Source organism: Mesitornis unicolor, unplaced genomic scaffold, assembly GCF_000695765.1.
Source record: "Mesitornis unicolor isolate BGI_N332 unplaced genomic scaffold, ASM69576v1 scaffold21993, whole genome shotgun sequence".
NCBI lineage: Eukaryota > Metazoa > Chordata > Aves > Mesitornithiformes > Mesitornithidae > Mesitornis > Mesitornis unicolor.
Window position 1 is genome coordinate 1 of NW_010175640.1, and position 20,045 is coordinate 20,045.

Sequence of the window (20,045 nt, forward strand, 5' to 3'; positions counted from 1 at the left end):
GCTGCAGGGACCGGCCAGGACACTCCTTCCGCGGCGGTGGCACCAACCCCCGTGGGTTTGCGCGGGCAACGGGCGCTTGGCGTATCAGAGCGGTGTCCGTGTTCGTGGTGGTTCCCGCGGGAGGCTCGTCAGGCCTTGCGTAGCCATAGTCTGCCCTTCGGGAACGTTTAACAGGGAGGGGGTGCCTTGGCCTTGGGAAGTCAGTGTATCCTGAGCAAGCTATTTTTCAAGATGTGGCCATTTGCATTCATTAGCTCGTAGAGGGGATTATGGCATGAGCTTACAGTGTGACACCCAAGCTAGTCCTTCGTTCTGCCGCGCGTAATGCCCTGACGTGGGCTAGGAAGCAGTCGGAGGCCTTTAATATTTTCCCAGAGCTAGATGTTTTTCCTTGGGAGACTGGACAGTACAATTAAAATCGCTGCCAGGCCAGCAGGACAAAAGAGTAGAAGGCCCAAAGTTAAATTCCTGCAATTTTGTGAACATCGGCAGTTAGGAGATGAGAAACTGTAAATTAGTACCTCTCAAAAAATGATAGCACTAAGACATCAGTGGTTATTGGTTATGTTTTGTAGGTGGTCCTGAGCATGAGTTTCGCTCTGAGCAACTAGTTAAACTTCCTTTTCTTCCTCCAGAAATTGCTGAGGGAATAATGGAAAAATCTGGGGAACATCTTGGGTAAACTGGAAATATAGGCAGTGAGAGGGGGAACTGGGAGAGATCTGTAGCTCTATGTGAAGGTGCATGAGGAGACCTATATAGGTGTACATAGTGAGGAGAGGAGGAACTAGATGTTCTGCAGCTGAGATTTGGCTAAATTAGTTCTACTTGTTGAACAAAGTTTCTGCTGCCAAAGAACACATGGATCCTTATGGTAGCAAAATACTTACCATTTGGGCAAATCTGAAAGCATTGCCTAAGTCCTTTAAAGAAAAGTCTTTTGCGATTACTGGGAAAAAAAAGTGCGTCTGAGAACATGATGAGTTGTGATCCTACCCAGTCTGCAGACATTCACGTGTGAGAAGTATTAAATCATGTTGCCGTAGACTAATTTAGGATTACTTTCTATGGCTACTATGAATAAAATCTGTTCCCTTAGTATCACCTGCTAGGACATAGAATTCATTAATAATTTTTACTTTAAAATACTGAAGTCATGAAACTAAGGCTTCCAAATACACTTGATTTCTAGGGACTTACTAACATCAAGCTCAAAGTAGAATGGTTCTTACTATTAATGTATTCTACCAGCTTGCACTTACTCCTTCCTCCCCTCCATCCTGCTGTGGGTCCAGAACAGCTTCTGTAATGGTTGGCCTTGGCGGGGCCGGCCATGTCTTTTGGAATGCAGTCATTCTTGTTTGGGTCCGTTATGAATTTTTATTTCATATCCAGTGAAACAGGTGCACCATTGATTCAAATCACAGCTTCTAATTCAGTTACCCTGATTTGTTTCTACCATTCCCAAGCTTTGCATGGAGCAAGATCATTGTGAGTACTACACCTTTCCCTAGTATACTGGGAAATGAGGGAGGTAAAGCTGCTACACTCTTCACGGCCAGAAGTCTGTAGAGAAATCTAGGCTAGTTTTCTCTAGGAAAGTTTGCCAAAACTTGATGTTGGTCAGGCATTTCGATTATCATGCAAAAGGGCTAGGTTTAGGAATTGGGAGAAATGATGATTTCTCTCTGGAGCAATGATCTTTCTTTAGAGGGTTGAGGGGAATTTACTGGCAATAAGAAGATTTATGGAACCTCTGTACATTTCCATGTAGTGTGAGGCAGGCTTCTATAATGGTCGCTCCCTGCCAGTTTGTTTCTACATAAGTAATGAGAGAAACAAAGTAGAGAAATCACTTAGAGGAAGTGATCTTTCAAGGTATCATTTGTTGCTGTTGGACAACTCGGAAGCTATTGAGAAAAAAAGAAAAGGTTAAAGAAGTATTATGGCAGTGCTAGTGTTGCTAAGAAGCACACTTAAAGAAATTTGAAGTTTTAGTTGCAGGTATCTGTGCTATTTACTTTTCCTTTCTATAAATGTACTGTGCTGGTTCTGTTGCTGTTTTTTTTTTTACTGAGATACTTTGTCAGGACTGTCAGGACAGAATCCTTCTCATTCTCAGAACATTTAGTCTTTGGACTGAACAAGGAAATTAGCAACATTTTGATTAACTGACAATAATTGGTGATTCCTCAAAAACAGAATTTGAGTTTTGGTAATTGGTATGGAAGGAATTTATTTTGGAACCATAGTTACTTAGGCCAACTCCTTGCACTTCAACTTATACACAATCCTAATGGTTTTCTATCTGTTGATAATTGGTTGTTTTCTCTATCTTCCTCTTTCTGGGGACTTGATTAATTTCTCATGGCTTGATGAATTTCCTTTTATGTGGCTATGAAACTGAAGCTAAATCTGTGGGTATGCATTTAAGGTGAGAGGGCTTTTCAGTTTTATTCAGATGTTCCAAGGTATTAATTCAAACATCACTTTGTATAATTATACACGGGATAATAGTTTTGAGCACTAGAAGATAAAGACGAGGTACAAAAGGAATAAGCAGATACCCGTTGCCTGTGGCTCTGTTCCCTCCCAGCACAGAGCCACCTCACCAGTCAGTGAGGGCTGGGCGAGAAAGAGAAGAGTTCCCTCAGGTTTGCTTACTGGCTCTCCGTGAGGTCAAATGAGTCAGTGGCTCAGTTTGGGAGGGAGAACTCAAACTTGGCTTAACTCTCATCCCATCTGAGGAGTCCTAGTGAAGACTTTCAGTTTTAATGGGAAAATTATGAGCTTGTCTTCCAGGATAGCTGGGTTCCCTGGCTTCTCTTGATACAGTGGTTCTTCAGATATTCCTGTTGGGTGACCAAAGCTCTGTGCCAAAATCTTTAGGAAAATAATGCCCATGTGATTTAGGAGTGCTGACTTAAGAAAATCCAAGGTCTTCATTCATAGTACGCCTTAATGCCGCTTAACTCAGAGGAGATGCTGACTGCAGCTTGCTTTACTTGGAACTTCACTTTATCCCCTTTTTGTTCAGAGCCTGAGAACAGAGAGCGTTTTGGGCAGGCTTTTCCACTCTGCTTTCCACATTGTTGTGCAGCTGAGGGGAGGAGGAGGACGTGGAAGCATCCCCTTGGCAGTGTGAGGCTGGCCATTGGCATGGCCATTGACTGAGGAGTGACATTTCTGTCACCCCTTCTTCCAGTGCCCAGGGTGGGAAGGAACAGCAGGAGGCAGAAGGGAACAGAAACAAAGACTAAGGTTGGGGCCTTGAAAAAGCTGTAAGGGACATTCCCCCAGAGGGGAGGAGATGCAGAAGACAATAGAGGCAGTTAAGTGTCTTCACCCTCTTGGGTCTGGTAATGTGGTGGTTGCCATAGGAGACTATTTTTTTAAGAGTAAGATTAGTAGTACTTTTTCTATTATTTGAATTTATTCCAAGGTATTTTAAAAGCTTTCTTTTTTTTAAAATTCCTTCATTTAAAAACATTGTCCCATATACAAAAATGAAGTAAAAGCAAATGTTGGTTTTCCAGATTATGTAATTTAAAAAGCAAGTTTCTCTTGCTTATTTAGAGGGCCTGAACTGTTTGATTAGACTTCTATTGTTGCATTGCTGTAAGTTCTTAGAAAGTGATGTACATGTTTTCTGTTCTAGGAACAGCCATCTTGCATCACATTTTAGTAATGTGCAGAGTGACATCGCCTCGGCTGCCACAGCTGGGAAATTAGGCTTTCTAAAAGTCACTTTAAATTTGTGCGAAAGTTCTCTGTGCATCAGTGCTACCTTGCATCAAAGATGTTATATGTGTGTGTATGTGTGTGTGTGTATATACACACACACACATATATAGATATCTATATATACACACATACCTATAAAGCAGATGTTAATCATTCACTGATTTGTTAAGCAGAATTCCCATTCTTCAGCTGACTTCAAAGCAGCACATGGGAAGTAACTTGTCCATCATATAGTGACTAATCTTGAAGGGGATTGAGGAGATCTTATTCCTAAGCCCCTACTTTAATTGCTAGGTTTTATATTACCTCTCTTCATTGTTGACATGATAAAAATGTAAATTAAAAAAACCCAAGCCCCAGTTTCTCCTGTTTTCTGCTTCTTCCATCTATTCTGCAGTGTAGAGATCATTAGCTTGAAATTTCCAGTCAGGAGTTCTTAATATGAACTTAAATGAAGATGATTAATATGGCCTATACTATGCAGATGTCCATTTTGTCTAAATCAGCATAGATATGATTAAAAAGTAACTTACCTACACCAGAATTCCTCTTTGGGGTTATCTGTTTTTATGCAAGCAGGGTCTCAAGTTTCCTGTATCACCTTGGCTTCTTGCTAAATGAATGTAATTTAAAAAAAAATGGTTTAAGTAATTAATACATCCTCCAAGTAAATACATGGAGAAACTTCCTACTTTATGTGTATCATCTGCCATATTAGAACAACACAAGTTCATATGGTAGTTCTTATACTAAATCTTACTTTTTAGTGTACATGTCTGCTGAATCCTCAACTCGCTTAGAAATCTGCTTCTATTACGAAGATACATTTTCCTGGTATTAAATGATGAGATTTAATGACTTTAAATTACCAACAGTACGAGCTTAGCCTGAAAGTGTGGAAAAAGACATATGTATATCAATCATGGTCTGTATTTTCATTTGATTAAATACATTACCTTCTAAAGGTTAATCTTCCTCTTTAAGGTGTAAATTAATTTGTGGTATGTACACAAATGCCAAAATGTGTGTGTTGTGCTTTTTTTTCCCCCACAGTTTTTGATGATGAAGAAGAAAGCAAGTTGTCTTATACAGAAATTTACCAGGAGTATCAAGCTTTGGTGAGCATTAGTCACTATTTGTAGTAGATTTCTAAGAAATATAATTAAAATATTAAAGTAGTATTTAGGTGAACTCCTAGTTGTGTTATCTTTGTTATTTAGAATTTTCTAATATTGCCCGTTATGTGTTATTTAGAAATCCTTTGTCATAGTTGTCATACGCATTTAAGCTTAAATGCCTGATATGTAGAAAAAAAACTTTAACGTACAGTCCTATCTCTTACACTGTCACATACTTTTAATTAAAATTAATATATACACTAGCTAAAATACTGTACTATAAGCTTGATAATCTTCATATTTTCTGTCAAATTAAAATGACAGCATGATGTCTGAGATCACATTTAATTTGTATTTTGCTCAGTAGTGAGTCTAGTAAATCTTTTGAATTAACTTTCAAGAATTAGAAAAAACTACTGGAGATGTTAAGGCATGGTTAAAATACCTATAAACCAACACATACAGATGTCTAACATATTGTTTGTTTGGTTTTTTTTGGTAACAAGGCTGGGTAATATTTCATTACAAAAAGCAGGAGTTGAATAACTGCAGGCCAACAACCAATTTTGCTTTGACTCCAAAGAGTTTCAGGCACACAGACTGAAACCTTTTACCTACAGGGTAAGAAATGATGAGGAATACTAGCCAGGAGTCTGAGGAAAAGGTAGAGAAGTGAGATTCTTGGAAATTGGAAAAGCTAAATTAAGTAGTAATCAAATTTAGCAATAAAAATGCTTATTTTTAGCAGTTCACAAAAGTATATAAAGCCTGACATATCAGAAAAAATCAGTTATACTATCGCAGTAATTTTGAGTTTAAAAAATACAGTGTCAGCAGAAAAGAATATGCAATGTTGAAAAAAATCATATGATCCTTAGGGAAAAACCTCTTAGAAAGTAAGGCTTATACTTGCAGGTTGAAAAATTATTAGAAGACTATCTTAAAGAAGTTGGAATTAATGAAGAGAAATTTCAAGAAGCTTTTTCATCTCCTCTTGCAAAGACACACACTTCACAGGTAAATTTTCCTTTGTTTAGAAATATATAGATTTAATTTTCAGCTTTATATTTTTGCTGATATACCAGGGAAAACTGTAGTTTTCTAAAATATAATGTGTTTGTTCATAGTAGGAACTTTGACTAGAAAAATGCACATCTTGAAAATAATGACAGGTATTTGTGTGGTGACAAACACCTTTTGAGATTCATCTCCTATGCTTTGTATTTTCTGAACCACACCTCTAAGCTTAGAGTGTTCCTTCCAGCTTTATTTGCATATTTGTCAGCTTTATCTTAGTCTTCAGTCTATTTACAATAGCAGACAAACTTAGATTAAAACAACAGCCATGCTGAATAAAATAAAAGATGTTTTCCTCTGATTTTTGTAATAAAACCTGTAAGATGAACATTGGCCTTGGGAAGACAAGGCATGGTTAGGCAGCCCTTCACCTGCTCAGAGACATCTTTCAGAATTGGCTTGGCTATATTGGGCAGAGGAGTGGGAGCTCCTGCAGTCAGTTTACATCGGGCTTTGTTGATGTATCTCCTCCGAGATGTGCAACAAGCTTCTTCAGAGCGCACGTTCCTCACTCAAGCTTACGCATTTGTTCTGGAAGTCAAATGAATTGCAGTTGTAAACTTACACTGGGAAACCGTCCAGGTTCTGTGATAATATTGTTGTAGACGTGTTGATCTAAAGACATAAACTATCAAATGATTTTCTTGACTTATCAGCTCAACTTGTGTGGCTGGTAAAACAGACAGAGAGGAGAGTTAAATATAATAATTGAAGACATGGTCCACAGAATTTAAACCTTAATATAATTTCAAGCACACTGAGATGTTTATGATTTCTCTAGGGTTTTAAATTTTGTGCGTATTTTCCCTCCCACAGGCCATTTTGCAAACAGTGTTGGCAGCAGAAGATTTTAGACTATTTAAAAAGATGATGGTACAGAAAAATGTTGAAATGCAATTGCAAGCTATTAGAATCATTAAAGAAAGAAACGGTAAGAAGTGGTAAATGTGGAGTTTCATTTCTCCATCTTTTAGTGTTCTTTTGATGACTATGTAGTCTATTCATAAATGAGTATAGAATACTGGTTCAGTTCCCGTTCAAGTTAATGGAAAACATTCAGTTGATTTTACTAGGACTATGATTTCAATACTTAGTCCTTGGCTTGCATTCTCAGCTACAGCTGTCTATAATCCTTTTTAACTTAGCAAATTTTTTAGTTCTGTCTAAATTTTTCTGTGAAACTTGACCATTTTTTGTTAAAGAATTTTTGTGATAATTTTGAGTGTTAAAGCAATTGTATCAGTTCATCAGCAACGACAACATTCTTAGTTTGAGTTATGCTACTTGAATAGCAACAGTGCTGCACAATCTGCCGTGCTTTGCAATTAACACTGTAGAGTTGGATATGAAAAGTCCATGTAGAAAGCAGAAGTTATGGCCTTCATCATGGGCCTTTGTCATGCTCATACATCCATGCTTTTGAAGAAGACAAAGTAATTTACACCCAACTGTGCTGCTCTGTTGATGTTTCTGAAAGGATTTTCATCTCTCCACTCCTTTCTTCCATGCCTTTAGTTTTACCATTTTGGTTTTTTTCTTCTTACTGCATGCATGTTTCTTCAGAGAGTAGTGTTAAAATTTCAAGTTTCATATAACAGCGAAATTTGAAAATGGTTCAGTTAGCCATGACTGAATTGCAGTCTATAGGAAATGTCATATAAATTAGCTCAATGCAGAGTATGGATTATGCTTTACCCTAGTTTAGAAACCTTTGCCTTTTTGCTACAAGCAACCTGATGCCCAGGATCTAGAATATATTTGTAAACAGTTGCAGAGAGGAAGAATTAGGTGTGGGGTTTTTTTTGTCTGGGTTTGTTTTTTTTTTAATTTCTCCACTCTGCCTAAAGAATGATGTCAAATGGAGTACCAACTAATTTTCTTTGGAGTAGTGCATAAATTTTTCCATGTTTTTTTTTTGTAGGTGTGTTGCCCGACTGTTTGACTGAGGGTTCTGATGTATTCAGTGAAATTGAACAAGAAGAAATGAAAATACTGAGGGAGGTTCTAAGGTAAAAAATGGATCAGTCCGACTTCATACATGATTTTAAAATAAAGAATTAAAGTGTGTAGGACTTAATTCTTCCAGTCTTTTCCAGGAAACTGCCTTTATCTTACAGATGAGATGAGGGTTCTTGTCAAAATCCTACCAAAGAGAAAATGGATGGTGCTAGGCAGTGGGTGTGATCAGGAATATTTAAAGACTGAGAGAGAACTGCTCTGCCACAATGAACTGTCTTGGTGATGCATGGAATGATGTGCAACTTTGAGCTCCATCATTTCCATTTTCCCCTGAATCTTCAGGCAGACCTAAAGTTGGGCCTGGGTTAGATGTCTCTGGACAACAGGAATGTGCTAGCTGTAAGCAGGGAACACCCTAAGCATTAAAGCCTTGGCAAGGCAGATTCTGCTTTTGCATTAGGCTTTATTCTTTTCTACAGGTTTCTTCTTAGTTGTGTTCAATAACTGGTGTTATGATCTCAAAAGATGTGTGAGGACTGATATGACTTCTATAGATTCTCCTCCACTCCCAGTTCACACATATATAAACACAATCTTAAATAACAGATTAATCCATTCAGGTTATATTGAATTATGCTATTTTCCCTCTGTGCTGGAAATACTTCCTTTCTTGTCTTTAAATGAGCAATTGAAACATGAGATAGGTAAGTCCTGGAAATTCTTACACAATTATTTTTGCACTGGGAAAGATAGACTGAGGAGAGTGAGTTCTGTGTGTTTATTATAATTCTGTACTACTACTATTAAGAGTGCATTTTCATTTAAGTCATGGAAGTATTTTGGATACTAACAGACTCATCTTGTAATTGTTTTGGTAGTCCTGAAGTATTTAAGCAGTGCTAAATTTACCTAGAAGTCACTAATACTAAAGAAGTTTTGAGTATTTACTTGTATTTTACTTGTATTTTGTTACAGAAAATCTAAGGAAGAATATGAAATAGAGCAAGAAAGAAAGAGGACTGAAGAAGTGAGTATCTCACCTTTCCAGATAAGTTATGTCGATGATTACTAAATACTCTGATATCCCTGTCCTGGGTGTCAACCGTATCACTTTAAGGCAATGTGTACCATCCTAAGCAAACAAAAGGTCTGTCAGGAAGGTCTCACTGACACTTCTTCTTGAAAGGTCTGTTCTGTTGTTTACATTTTTCTTGATGGTCTCACTGACACCAGTGCTATACATGATACCATTAACCATCAGCCGTTTGAGGGCTCATACGATAAGCATATTCTTCCTTCAGTATCTGAATTCTAAAATCCTGGCAACGGATGTCAGCCTTGCAGATCCAGAGAACGTCTGAATTACTAATATTGTCAAGATCAAAGAGACTTCAAAGTATAAGCTTCTTAAAGATTACACCATTCATAATCCTTCAGGAATTTTAAGGATCACTTCATCGACAGTATAGTTACTCATTAAATCTGCACAATACTGCCAGAACCTAATCACCAGGAACCAGAAATCCTCTCCAATTAAGACCATCACTTGGTCTCCGTCAGAGTAAACCATGTAGAAAGGTAACTGAATGTAAATGGGGACTGGCTAAATTGCCAGTCATTGAGCGACTGAAATTGAAATCAACTGCAATAAACCTCCCCTTCACTAGGAAAACATGTAAAAATAGCTGCATTTGTAGGCTGTTTCAAAGGGGAGCAGACTCGCTCTTCTGTTCTCTGCCATTAGGAAACGGAGCGTACTAAACTTGAAAAGAGAACACACTGTTTCTTCAGTCTGAACTGACAAAGGAAACCACCTGGAGACAAAATGTAGTTACTACAGAGGTCAACACCTTGTTTCCCATCCTGCTCTCCAGTTCAAACCCATGACAGGTGCAGATGATAGCTGTGCTACTGAATGCAAGTCCTAAACAGTTGGGATATTCTCTGAAATTAAACTTCGCCTCCAGGGTCTGACACTACAGAAAGCTGGTGACAAAACTCTACTTTCCTGTATTATAATGATAGATTCCAGGAAATGAGTCACCTGTTTTACTGGATTTCTAACAAAACAGCCTGGAAACTCAAGCTTCGGCTCATTTTAAGAATTCAGGTTGTATTTAGATGCAGGCTTAACCAAATCCTTACAGACCAGCCAAGAATATAAATATTTTTGCTAAACCAGATTACAGAGGCCCCAGTCAAGTTCACCTGGACAGAGAAGGAGATAGTTATTGTTCAGTAACACAAGAATGTTTTAATACAAAATAGCTTAACATCTTGATGAATGTTTGGGGGTTCTGTCATGAATTAGACGGTTGATGTACAGCATAGACATTTTCTGGGCAAATCCCAGCTGGCTTTACTATTTTCAGAGTTGTGTTGTCACGATTTCCCAGACAAATGTAGAAGTGAAACAACAGTGTCAGAGATTATCCAGCCCTGCTGTTTCCATTCAGCTGATTGTCTTCATTCCTTTGGTAACTTCAGTATGTGTTCCTGCTTCTCTTACTGTATTGTATTTTTCTGGTGGTCAGATATCTGCTTAAAAGTCACATGCAAAATGTGGCAAAAAAACCCCGTACATTATCTCTTTGTAGCTGAGAAACAAAATACCAATGTACCTAATATTCTGAATTCTGATTGTTGATTACGGAACACGTTTTGAAATAAAATTGAAAATGCTGATTTATGACTAGAAGCCAGTAAGAACCTTCCTGTTAGTAAAACAAAATAAGTAGTTTGCTTTTGTTCACTTTGACAGTGAACAGTATGTAGTGTAAACAACATAATACTAACTGAAAGCTCTCTTGGGAGCTTTCTTTGTGTTGGCACTTTAATGCCTGGAGTACAGTGCCAGGAAATGTAATGCTTGCTTTTGTTTGTTTTTTTTTAATTTAAGGCACGTGATAAACTTAAATCACCAGATGTTACCTACACTTTTCCAGGAAATTCAAGAGAAGCTGTAAAAGTTAAGGAGTCCACTGAGGGAGCTGATGATTCTGAAGAAACTCCAAAACTTCCATTAGGTAATTTTATGGGGAAGTGCAGTGCTGAGTGTGCATTATGATACTGTTTTCAAATCATTGGAGAGTCCACTCTTATCAAGATTTTTAAGAACTTGGCTGCATAAGGCTGAGAGTAAACCATTCTCAGCTTTGAAGTTCACCCTGCTGTGAGCAGGGTGTTTGCACTAGGTGGCCTGCAGAAATGCCTTCCAACCCGAGTTGGTTATTATTCAGTGATGTTATAAGTCATCTCCAATTGGAGGAGAAATACAGGAGTCTAACAGCAGTTTTCATCTTTCCATTTACTGTGCTTATGCTGCCATTACTGGTAAGAAGAGTATATCCCCTGTAAGTAACTATGAATCATTTACTTAAAAAGTTAATATTTCTCCCTGTGTGTGGCCGTTACAGATTTAATTTATATAACATTTCTCGATAGCAGTGAAATATTTTGGAGGGAACCAACTGAACTTAAACAGTTAAGATTCATTCAAGCTGAACTGTCAGACCACCAACCTGAATCTTTTTGCCTTTGGTTCGCATTTTTCTTACTTGTTTTAATCTTTTCAATTTTACTTTTTTGTTTTTGAGTGGGATTGTGACACTTACTGACTTACAATGCCAAGGAGAGTTCTTTAAAGTAGTCTTGAACTTTAGCCAAGCTAATGAAAATTTTCTGAATCATTTTGTAGATGATTATTTACTGGAGAGCATGACCAATCCAGGGCTTTTACAAGGAGGAAAAAAAAGGAATTGCTTTTTGTGATGGAGGTGTTCTTGTCTCTATGTTTGTGCTGCAGCTTAAAGCACAAGGGTGCTGACCTGTTCAGGAAAGCAGGAAAATGTTTAGGTAATATATATGTGTGTACGTGTGTGTGTGTGTGTACGTGCACACACCCGTATAGGTATGTATGTATACACATGCACTTATCTGTGTGTACAGGTATACATGGGTGATCTTCAAAAACAGGTTGCATCTCAGTGGGATTTGCTCTGATGAGTGTGTGAAAAATTTGTAAGTTAGGTCACTTCCAAGAATGTAATTCCAACTTTGGGAAATAATAGTCTGTGCTGTCTTAAGTTACATTTTTCCTGTGTCCAGTACTGGTATTCGCATTCACACTGGAAGCTTTCATATCACAGACACTTGAGCTGGATACTTTTAGCCTTGGTGGTATCTTTGGGGCATACTTGCTCCTTGCTGTTGCATTTGATGGCCATTGACAGATGAAGTGGTTGTAGGACCCTCTGTTCTTTTAAACTGAGTCAGTGTCTTTCACTTTAGGAACCTTAGAGAATAAATTGTGTCACTGACCTTTTAACTATCTTTTTCTCCCCTTTTATCTCTTCTTTCCTTCTGTCGAGGTGGTGTTACTTTTATTTGAACTCTTCTGCCCTCCCTTCCACCCTCAGAAGTATGCAGAAGGCCTGCAGGTATACTTGCACTTTTATCCCATCCTGCTTTTACTCCTCTTAGCTTTGCATAGTTGTGCCACCTTGCAGTGGCACCACCAAACTCTGTGTGTCCTGCAGTGGCTCTTTTCCGGGAGGAAGGCGCATTCCTAGCAGTTATTCTGCCTGCAGGACTTTATTGTGTGCTTGAGAGGCAGGAGATCTTGGAGCTCAGGAGTCAAGACTTCTCGGCTCTTCTGTGCTGTCAGAGTGCCTGCTGGTGCTGAGCTTTCCCATGCTCTTTAAATGCCAAAGAAGAGACAGGTCTACAAAAAGTTTAGTTCCTTGGAAATCGTCTTCATCCTTGTAGAACTGGCATCTTGTGGCAGCATAACTGTGCAAAGAGGCTACTGAGAAAGTTTGTCACGCTTAATCCTGTGGTATTACCTTTTTGAAAAGTGGTTTTGGGTAGTGGTGGCAAAAATCAAGAAGAATCTGTACTGGAAATCATCTGCTTCAGATCCCTTTCGCACACAGAACCAAAGACCAGCCTCCAGACCAGTCTGTTATTGCCTGCTTCCAAAACGTGGGCTCCCAACTCAAGGTTTGTCTTGGATAGCGGGATCATATCCTCTGCTTGACTTTCTTCCTCTCAGTGCCAGATACAACTCTGGGAACGGAAATGGCAAGAACTTTTCACTAAGGGTTTGTGCACCTGTGGGGTTGCAGAAGAACTGCTCTTCCCTCACCTCGGCTGGTCCCTGACCCTCACAGCCCACCAGCCCTGTGGTCAGATCCAGGCTCCACGTTCACTTGTAGGGTGGCATTACTGAGGACCAGGACAGCTCGCCTTTCCCGGCTTGAGCACAGGGAGGAGTCCCATACCCAGGGAGTACTGGCTGCCTTGGCAACACGGCCCCTGCATGAACCACTTCTCGGAGTCAGGAAAAGGGAAAAGTTTTTTTTCTTTGTTTTTCATTCCCTCCTTGCCATCTGTCACACATTCCTCTTCATTCAGATACGCAACGGTTTTAATATCTTTTGCTATTACCCCTTCACCTTGAGGCCCAAGATTTCAGTTTGTGGGACCCTTAAAGTTTTCCACCGTATAATGAATGAAAATTCAATGTTAGTTGCCTTAATTATCTTAATTTCTTTTTGGTGAGCTCCTTACAAATACTTCACAGAACAGAGCTTGGAAAAGCATTCCTTCTGTACTTTGACCATCCAACCTGTTGCACTGCGGAGATCAGAAAGGTGGCTTTCATAGTATAGGTCGTGCTCAATACCTCAGGAGTGCAAGTGACCTTTCCAGTGTCCTTGCAGACCACTTCCCTTCCTGGGTACCTACAGGGCAGCTGCCTCAGAGGCTGCACTCATGTTTGCACCGAGCTGCGTGTATCACATCGACAAGGAGGAGGCAGTTTCTGCTGGAGTGGTCCCGGCTGCGCGTACTCTGCAGAGATTCTGAAGCAATTGTCCACATGGAAAAGTGCATTGCTTCGTCACCCATGAAGTGAATGTACATATAGACAAGTTCTCAAAGGAGAAAAAACATTACAAGCCAGTAACTGTAATTCTTTGAGATGTGCTGTCTGTTTGTACATTCACTATCCACCCTCCCTCCCTTCTCTTCCCAGTATCTTTTCAGGTTCGTGGGTTAAGTGACACTGAGGGTCCTATGATCACACCCTACAGGTACTGCTAAGGCACAAACATCTCCAGCTTGAGTGTTTGCGATACGGACAGCAACAGTGTAGATTTACATACACACAACACATTTCAGAGAACTGCTTTCTGGTAAGTAGCTTTCCTTAATCATCCTGTTGGTTATGGGGTAGGTATTTGGCATGCAGCATGTGTTTTGGGGATTTCCCTTGCTTCTTAATCAGACAGCTATAATGTGAGGACTTTTTTTTAGCAATTTTAACACTGACCTCTTGAAGTGCTCTTAAGAACTTTTCTCCATCACAAAAAGACTTACTTTGGAGCATCAAGGCATCCAGCAGACACACTTCTGTGATACTGAAGTACTTTAGTACTTCATACCTTTTCACAATTGTGTATCTTGTAATTTTCTCTACTAAAGGAAGCAGCAATATTGAAGAGCTAAATGTATGTGACTTGCTCTAACTTAAAGAAACAATTGAGTGGTGTTCACCCAGTGCTGGCTTTGTCATCTGTCCAGTAGGGACCAAGGAGAGTACTCATACCTTAATACTCATGCGAGTTATTTCTCAAGATTACAGCAAAAATCCATGGTCTAGCACTATAGAATTATTGGCTACATTCAGTTCTCTGTATTAACTTGGGTATTACGGATAGATTCACACGGACGAGACAAAATTGGTATTTTGCTACCTGTATTCTTGCATCTCTGTAGATACATTCAGGCATATTTTATGCAGTCAAAAGACTCTTCATTTTTAATAAAAGTGTAGTAGGACGAGCAGCTTACCTTATTCAGTAGTAGTTGCAGGTCAAGTCAGAAGAAGTCTTAGTAAAGTTCTGCAAACATCCCTGCTCTACAGTCTGGCCACTGGAGAGGCTTTTTACTCCTGCGTCAGTAACCACAGTGCCATCCCAGAGACCACAGAGTTCAGTGGGACGCAAGGCAAAACACCATGGTGCCTGCAAAGGTGTGAAAGCCACAGCTGGAATCAGTACAGGGTCACTTTTTTGGCAGCGCAGGAGGCATATGTCCAAGAAAAGAGCAAGAGGTGAGCAGGGTGTTGTTCAGGACTGTCATCATGCAGGACTGTTACTGTTATCGTGCACAAAGTGACGGACTTGATAGGAAGTGGAAGATGCCAGCAGTGGCCCAAATCTTGTTTGCGCTGTGGCTGCCCAGAGTTTCCCTGGCACCCAGCAGCCAAGCCCGTCTGGGGTCTGAGCCTGCCAGCCTCAGAAACCCCTTGGGTTCCCACTGTATCCTCATGTAGAGAATGCAGAGGAGTAACTGAGCTGCGTCAGTGCAGTGCTTTGCACCCCTTGAGCTTCACTACCCACCTCTCCTGTACAAGTTCAGTTAAATACAGTATTTTCTGACTCCTCTCTCTGAAAGCTGAACCAGCGCACTTGTACCTAGAGTTGGCTCAAGTGCACTTTGTAGGCTGCTCATTCCTGCCTGAGCTTGCCAAGATAGAAATTGAAACTGCAATTTCAGTATAAATTGTCTGTTGGAATACTGAAGGTGAAATTACATTCCAAGCATTTGACAACCATTTGTAATTAATTGTAGTACAGCTACTTACAATGCAAAGCATCATTTAATTGTTTTCATAGTGTGAATGCAGTATCTGTTTTTTGAAAGAAAGTTTTATTAATAAAAAAGGAAGAAATGCTTTATTTTAAGTTTTCCATTTCATCAGAAGAGACATCTGGATATTGGAAGAAACAGAGATTTATTTTTTATTTTATGTGTTTCTATTCTTTCTAATTGTTTTCTATGTGAAATTGCTGTTTAGAGGAATCTCGGAAATCTGCAAAGGAAGACTTAAAACTAGTGCGCCCATTACAAAAAGGAACAGAAAACTTACCTCAGCCATCTAGCACCAAAGGGAAGGAAGACACTAAGAAAAGGTCCACTGGAAAGTCTTCAGAAAATGCAGCGCAAAAAGCTGGGATGAAAGGATCTGTAAGTTTAAAACAAACAAGAAAAACCTCCAAACATAGAATGCAAAACCAATGTATTACATTTAGAAATATATATTTAAGACAGTATTACAGTAAAATGTTTTTTTCCTGTTATTGTAGTCAGGTGGTCTTGGTTTGGGCTTTTTTTTTCTTTTTAAACCATGCAAACAACGTTTTACGGTATTTACCAGTTTAATTTGCGTAAAGTTCAGATCCTTATTCTCATTTTAGAATAGAATTCAGCGTTCAGCCTTCGTCCTCTGAGAATTTCTTACTAGACAGCTATGGCTTGAAATTGGATATTTTTTTGGTTTTTGCCTAGTAATTTTGGAGGCAAATACGATGTAAATGCGTTTATCTCAAATACATAGCAAGCATACCAAAACCAACTTCAAACTGTATTCTACAAAAAAATTTCCAGAATTTATCAGAACTTGAAGAGCAGCAGCTGAAGCAACGCGAAGACTACCTAAAGAAAAAACGAGACATGCTGATGGCTGCGAAAAAGGAGCCAAGAAATAACGTACTGCTGCCAACCAACACTGACCAGAAAGAAGAGGAGTCAGCTCCTAAAGAGGTGAAGGATTCAACCACTTTAATAATCCCAACTGCTTTCTAAAAAGGACAGATTATTTCCCTGAAGATGTAAATGTTGCTGCTGAATATTGTGGCAGGATAAAAGCAACAAGCAGGGGAATTTGAGGGAAGTATTTTCATGTTGTAGAAGCTAAAAGTTTTAGTGATTAAGTTAGCATTATTTTGCTTCAGTATCATCAAATCCTCCTCATTAATTGTAAGTTTATGAACTGCTGGTTCCTAAGTTTATGAAATGTTTTTCTCCTAATCCATGACCTGCTGTTTGGGCTGCCTTAAATCCCTGGCATCTTTTTTCCCAGCTGAAATAGGAAAAACATTTTTCTTTCACAAAGTCTTATTTTACAGAGATAACAAATTTGCTCTGTTCTGTTGCTCTCTTTGGAGAGTTTTGAGCCCCTTCCAAATGAAGCAATCCTTGATTTCTATCCATCAGCCGCTGGAGTAGAAGTGACCTGATGATGATACAGGCGACAAAGATTAGGCACACTGAAGGATTGGTGCTGCTGTCATTGATCCAGTTGCCTCCAATAGAAAAAAAAAGTCAGTGAGAGGGTTGGGGGCACAGGGCAGAAGGAGAAGAGGTTGGAGAGCTGCTGGAAGAGGTGCAGCTGCAGTTAGCACAGCTGCTCTCTGGTCAGAGACATGCGTGAAGTTACGCAGGGAATTAACAGATCTATTCCTTGGCTTAAAACCAGTGCTAACATCACAAAAATCCTTGCACATGGGGATGATAGAAAATGTAGTTTGGAAAAAAATAAATCCTATCAGGAAAGAAAGTACAGACATTAAAAAAAGCCCAGAATCCTGTGGCAGGCCAAAGCCAGTGCAGAGGTCTTTGGGTTTGTTTTTTTTCTGACAGACTTTTTTGGTAAATCATTGTTATGGTTAATATGACTCAATGCATTTAACACAAATAGGTCTGATCTTCATTTACTTGAAAAGAAACGCTCGAAAGCTCTCAACATGAATGAGGAACCTGGTAGAAGACCTTAAAACCCCCACGAAACAATGTGTTAACTGTTATTAAAAAACCACTATTCTTTTTTCTTTTATTCTTGCCTCAGGTATTTTTCAGAGTTGCTGAGAATTTCATTATGCTCAGAATATGCATAAAGTATCATTGACTGGGGAACTGCCCCAGAACTCAGCAGCACCAGTTGAACTTGAGGTTAAGCCTCTCAAAAAGATTGGTGCAGCACAGTGGAAAAAAGGCAGGTTGGTGTAAAGCCCCCATCGCCCACATCCTGGGATCCGCTTCTCAAGGGATGGAATAACAATAGTTTGTTTTAACTCATTCTGGACCGCAAGCAAGTTTTAAGGCCAGCTGCTGCTGTGGCCTCAGGTTTGCAAGTGATGGCGCTTGGCTGCTCCTGTTACAGAACCTGTCCCTACCGGGAAAGCCACACAGTTTGTTGCAGTGGTTTTTTTTTCACTTTGTTTCTAGGAAATGTCAGAAGAGAAGCAACGATTGCTACAGAAGAGGAAAATGCTCGCAGAAAAGCTAAAAGAAGAAGTTATTAATAAGCGGTAATTTTAAGAAGCTCATTGCAGAATCCAAGAGCAGAAATAGATTTTTTTTTTTAGAATAAATTATATAATAATTGATTTGTTTTCCAATTACACTTAGTTTTATAAAACCTTCAGACAAGCAACTCAGTACTTTATATGTAAATACTTCAAGTTACATTAACATACACTAAAGCACACTTATTTTCCAGAATGCTGGAAACTCACTTTCCTTGGAACGTGTTCGCGGTGAGGCCACGTAACATCACAGCAGCACGCAGGTGTTTTGAACCACTGGCCTCAGCCACTTGCTGTCACACAGAACAAAAGCAGATACTGAGATCTGTTAAAATATTTCATACGTGAACGGTTCTGAATTAGAAATTTTGACTTTTTAATTTAAAAAAATTATAGAACTTCATTCCTTTTACTAGATTATAAACAAGTTACTCTTTTTCAGCTGTGCAATGTAATAGAGTCTAGTTTCACAAGGAAGTGCAACTATGACCATCTTATCTTTGATAATGCAGCTTGGAGTCGACACACACACACATACTAACTCTGGCTTACACTACTTTACAAACTTGTGGGGCAGTTTACCAGTCCCTAGGTCTAACTTTGCTATAAATGCAACAGTAAGTAAAAATAATTGCTTTCGTTGCCAAGTAAAGGCTAGGGATGTCACAAGCAATCCTGTTTCAAAGCAGAAATTTTAAAATCTTGTTTACTGGTTTGGCTTTGACAGAATTAAACTGAAGGAGGGCAGAGGGGCTACAGTTTGCAGGATGTCATTATGTAGCTGACTGCAACAGTAACTCACTTTAAAAGAAGTCACCCAACCAATTCAAGTTTCATGTAATTTTTATTAAAATAGCATTTATAACTGATACATGTTGGCAGATGTTCTGTTCTTTTCCACAAAGAGCGGTAGTGGAAGGACCCCAGGCACAGAAACACGGTTGCCTGCAGGCAGAACCTTGGCAGCACCAACCAGGTCAGGCTGGAAAACAGCATCTCTGGGGGTGATGGCCCCAGACAGAAGCCAGTTAAAAAATGGGTGCTGCATGTCACCAGCAGCAGGGATTTTCTTTTTTTTTTTTTTTTTTTTTTCCAAATGGGACATCTAATGCCGCATTACAGAGTCTTTTTCTAATAACTCTAAAAATTCCTGATGTTCTTGTTTTGCTGTAAAAAAACAAACCCTCATGTATTTTTAAAGCTCCTGACAGCACTTGAGGGAAGAGTTGGGTTGGTGGGGAACAGAGCAAGGACTAATGCTTCAGCCAGAAACCCTCACAGAACTTGTTTGGGGCAGCTGCTAAAGAGAATCGGGACAACTGGGGTCCACAGACACAATCTTTCAGCCTCAGGTTACTAAAGGCACATACCATGTAACTCTGCTGCTCGAGTTGCATGTATAGTGCTGGAGGAAGTTAATCCTTGTTACCGATGGAGAGAAAAAGGACCCTTCAGGAAGAAAACCAGATGGGCAGTGGGTGGTGAGACTGCAGCTATGCTTTACCAGCAAACGCTTCCTCGGATCCTCTGCGCAGGGAGCTGACGGGGCCTTTCGTCGCACAGGTGAAAAATGCAGTCCCATGCGTGGAGCCTGCAAAGAGCAACACCGCTGTCCCCAGGTCCACGCACATGAACTGTCCTCCATCAGAACACTTGTGTCTAGCTTGGGTGTCGGTAAGAGCTCGCACGGTCCCCCCTGGGATTTCAGCTACTGCTACAGAGTTACTTTTACAACTGCATGGACAACTGATCTTAAAAAATAATCTGAAATGGCCACATTTAAAATTCTGAGTTAACTTACCATGTACAACAAACCAAACAAAAGCAATAATTATGGAATTACAGGGTCACATTTTAATTCCTGAATTTTACAGTTCAGCATTAATATCACCACGTGTATACAAATGGTGTAAAACAAGTACAGTGGTATTTTTAATACAAAATAAACTTCTGTTTTATGGAAAAAACTATACTTCATATCTACACAGACAGC

General features: G+C 39.5%; 1 protein-coding gene across 1 annotated transcript; it reads left to right on the plus strand.

The window, feature by feature from the left end:
- Nucleotides 1-4,797: 4,797 nt before the first annotated feature.
- CFAP36 (cilia and flagella associated protein 36) lies at nucleotides 4,798-18,059 on the plus strand (the record flags this gene model as incomplete). Its single annotated transcript, XM_010181472.1, has 9 exons — nucleotides 4,798-4,862; nucleotides 5,778-5,879; nucleotides 6,756-6,870; nucleotides 7,861-7,948; nucleotides 8,874-8,925; nucleotides 10,798-10,924; nucleotides 15,763-15,932; nucleotides 16,353-16,508; nucleotides 17,973-18,059. Coding segments are annotated over 9 exons (962 nt in total), but the record flags the coding sequence as incomplete, so codon positions are not given.
- Between the last annotated feature and the right edge of the window lie 1,986 nt (nucleotides 18,060-20,045).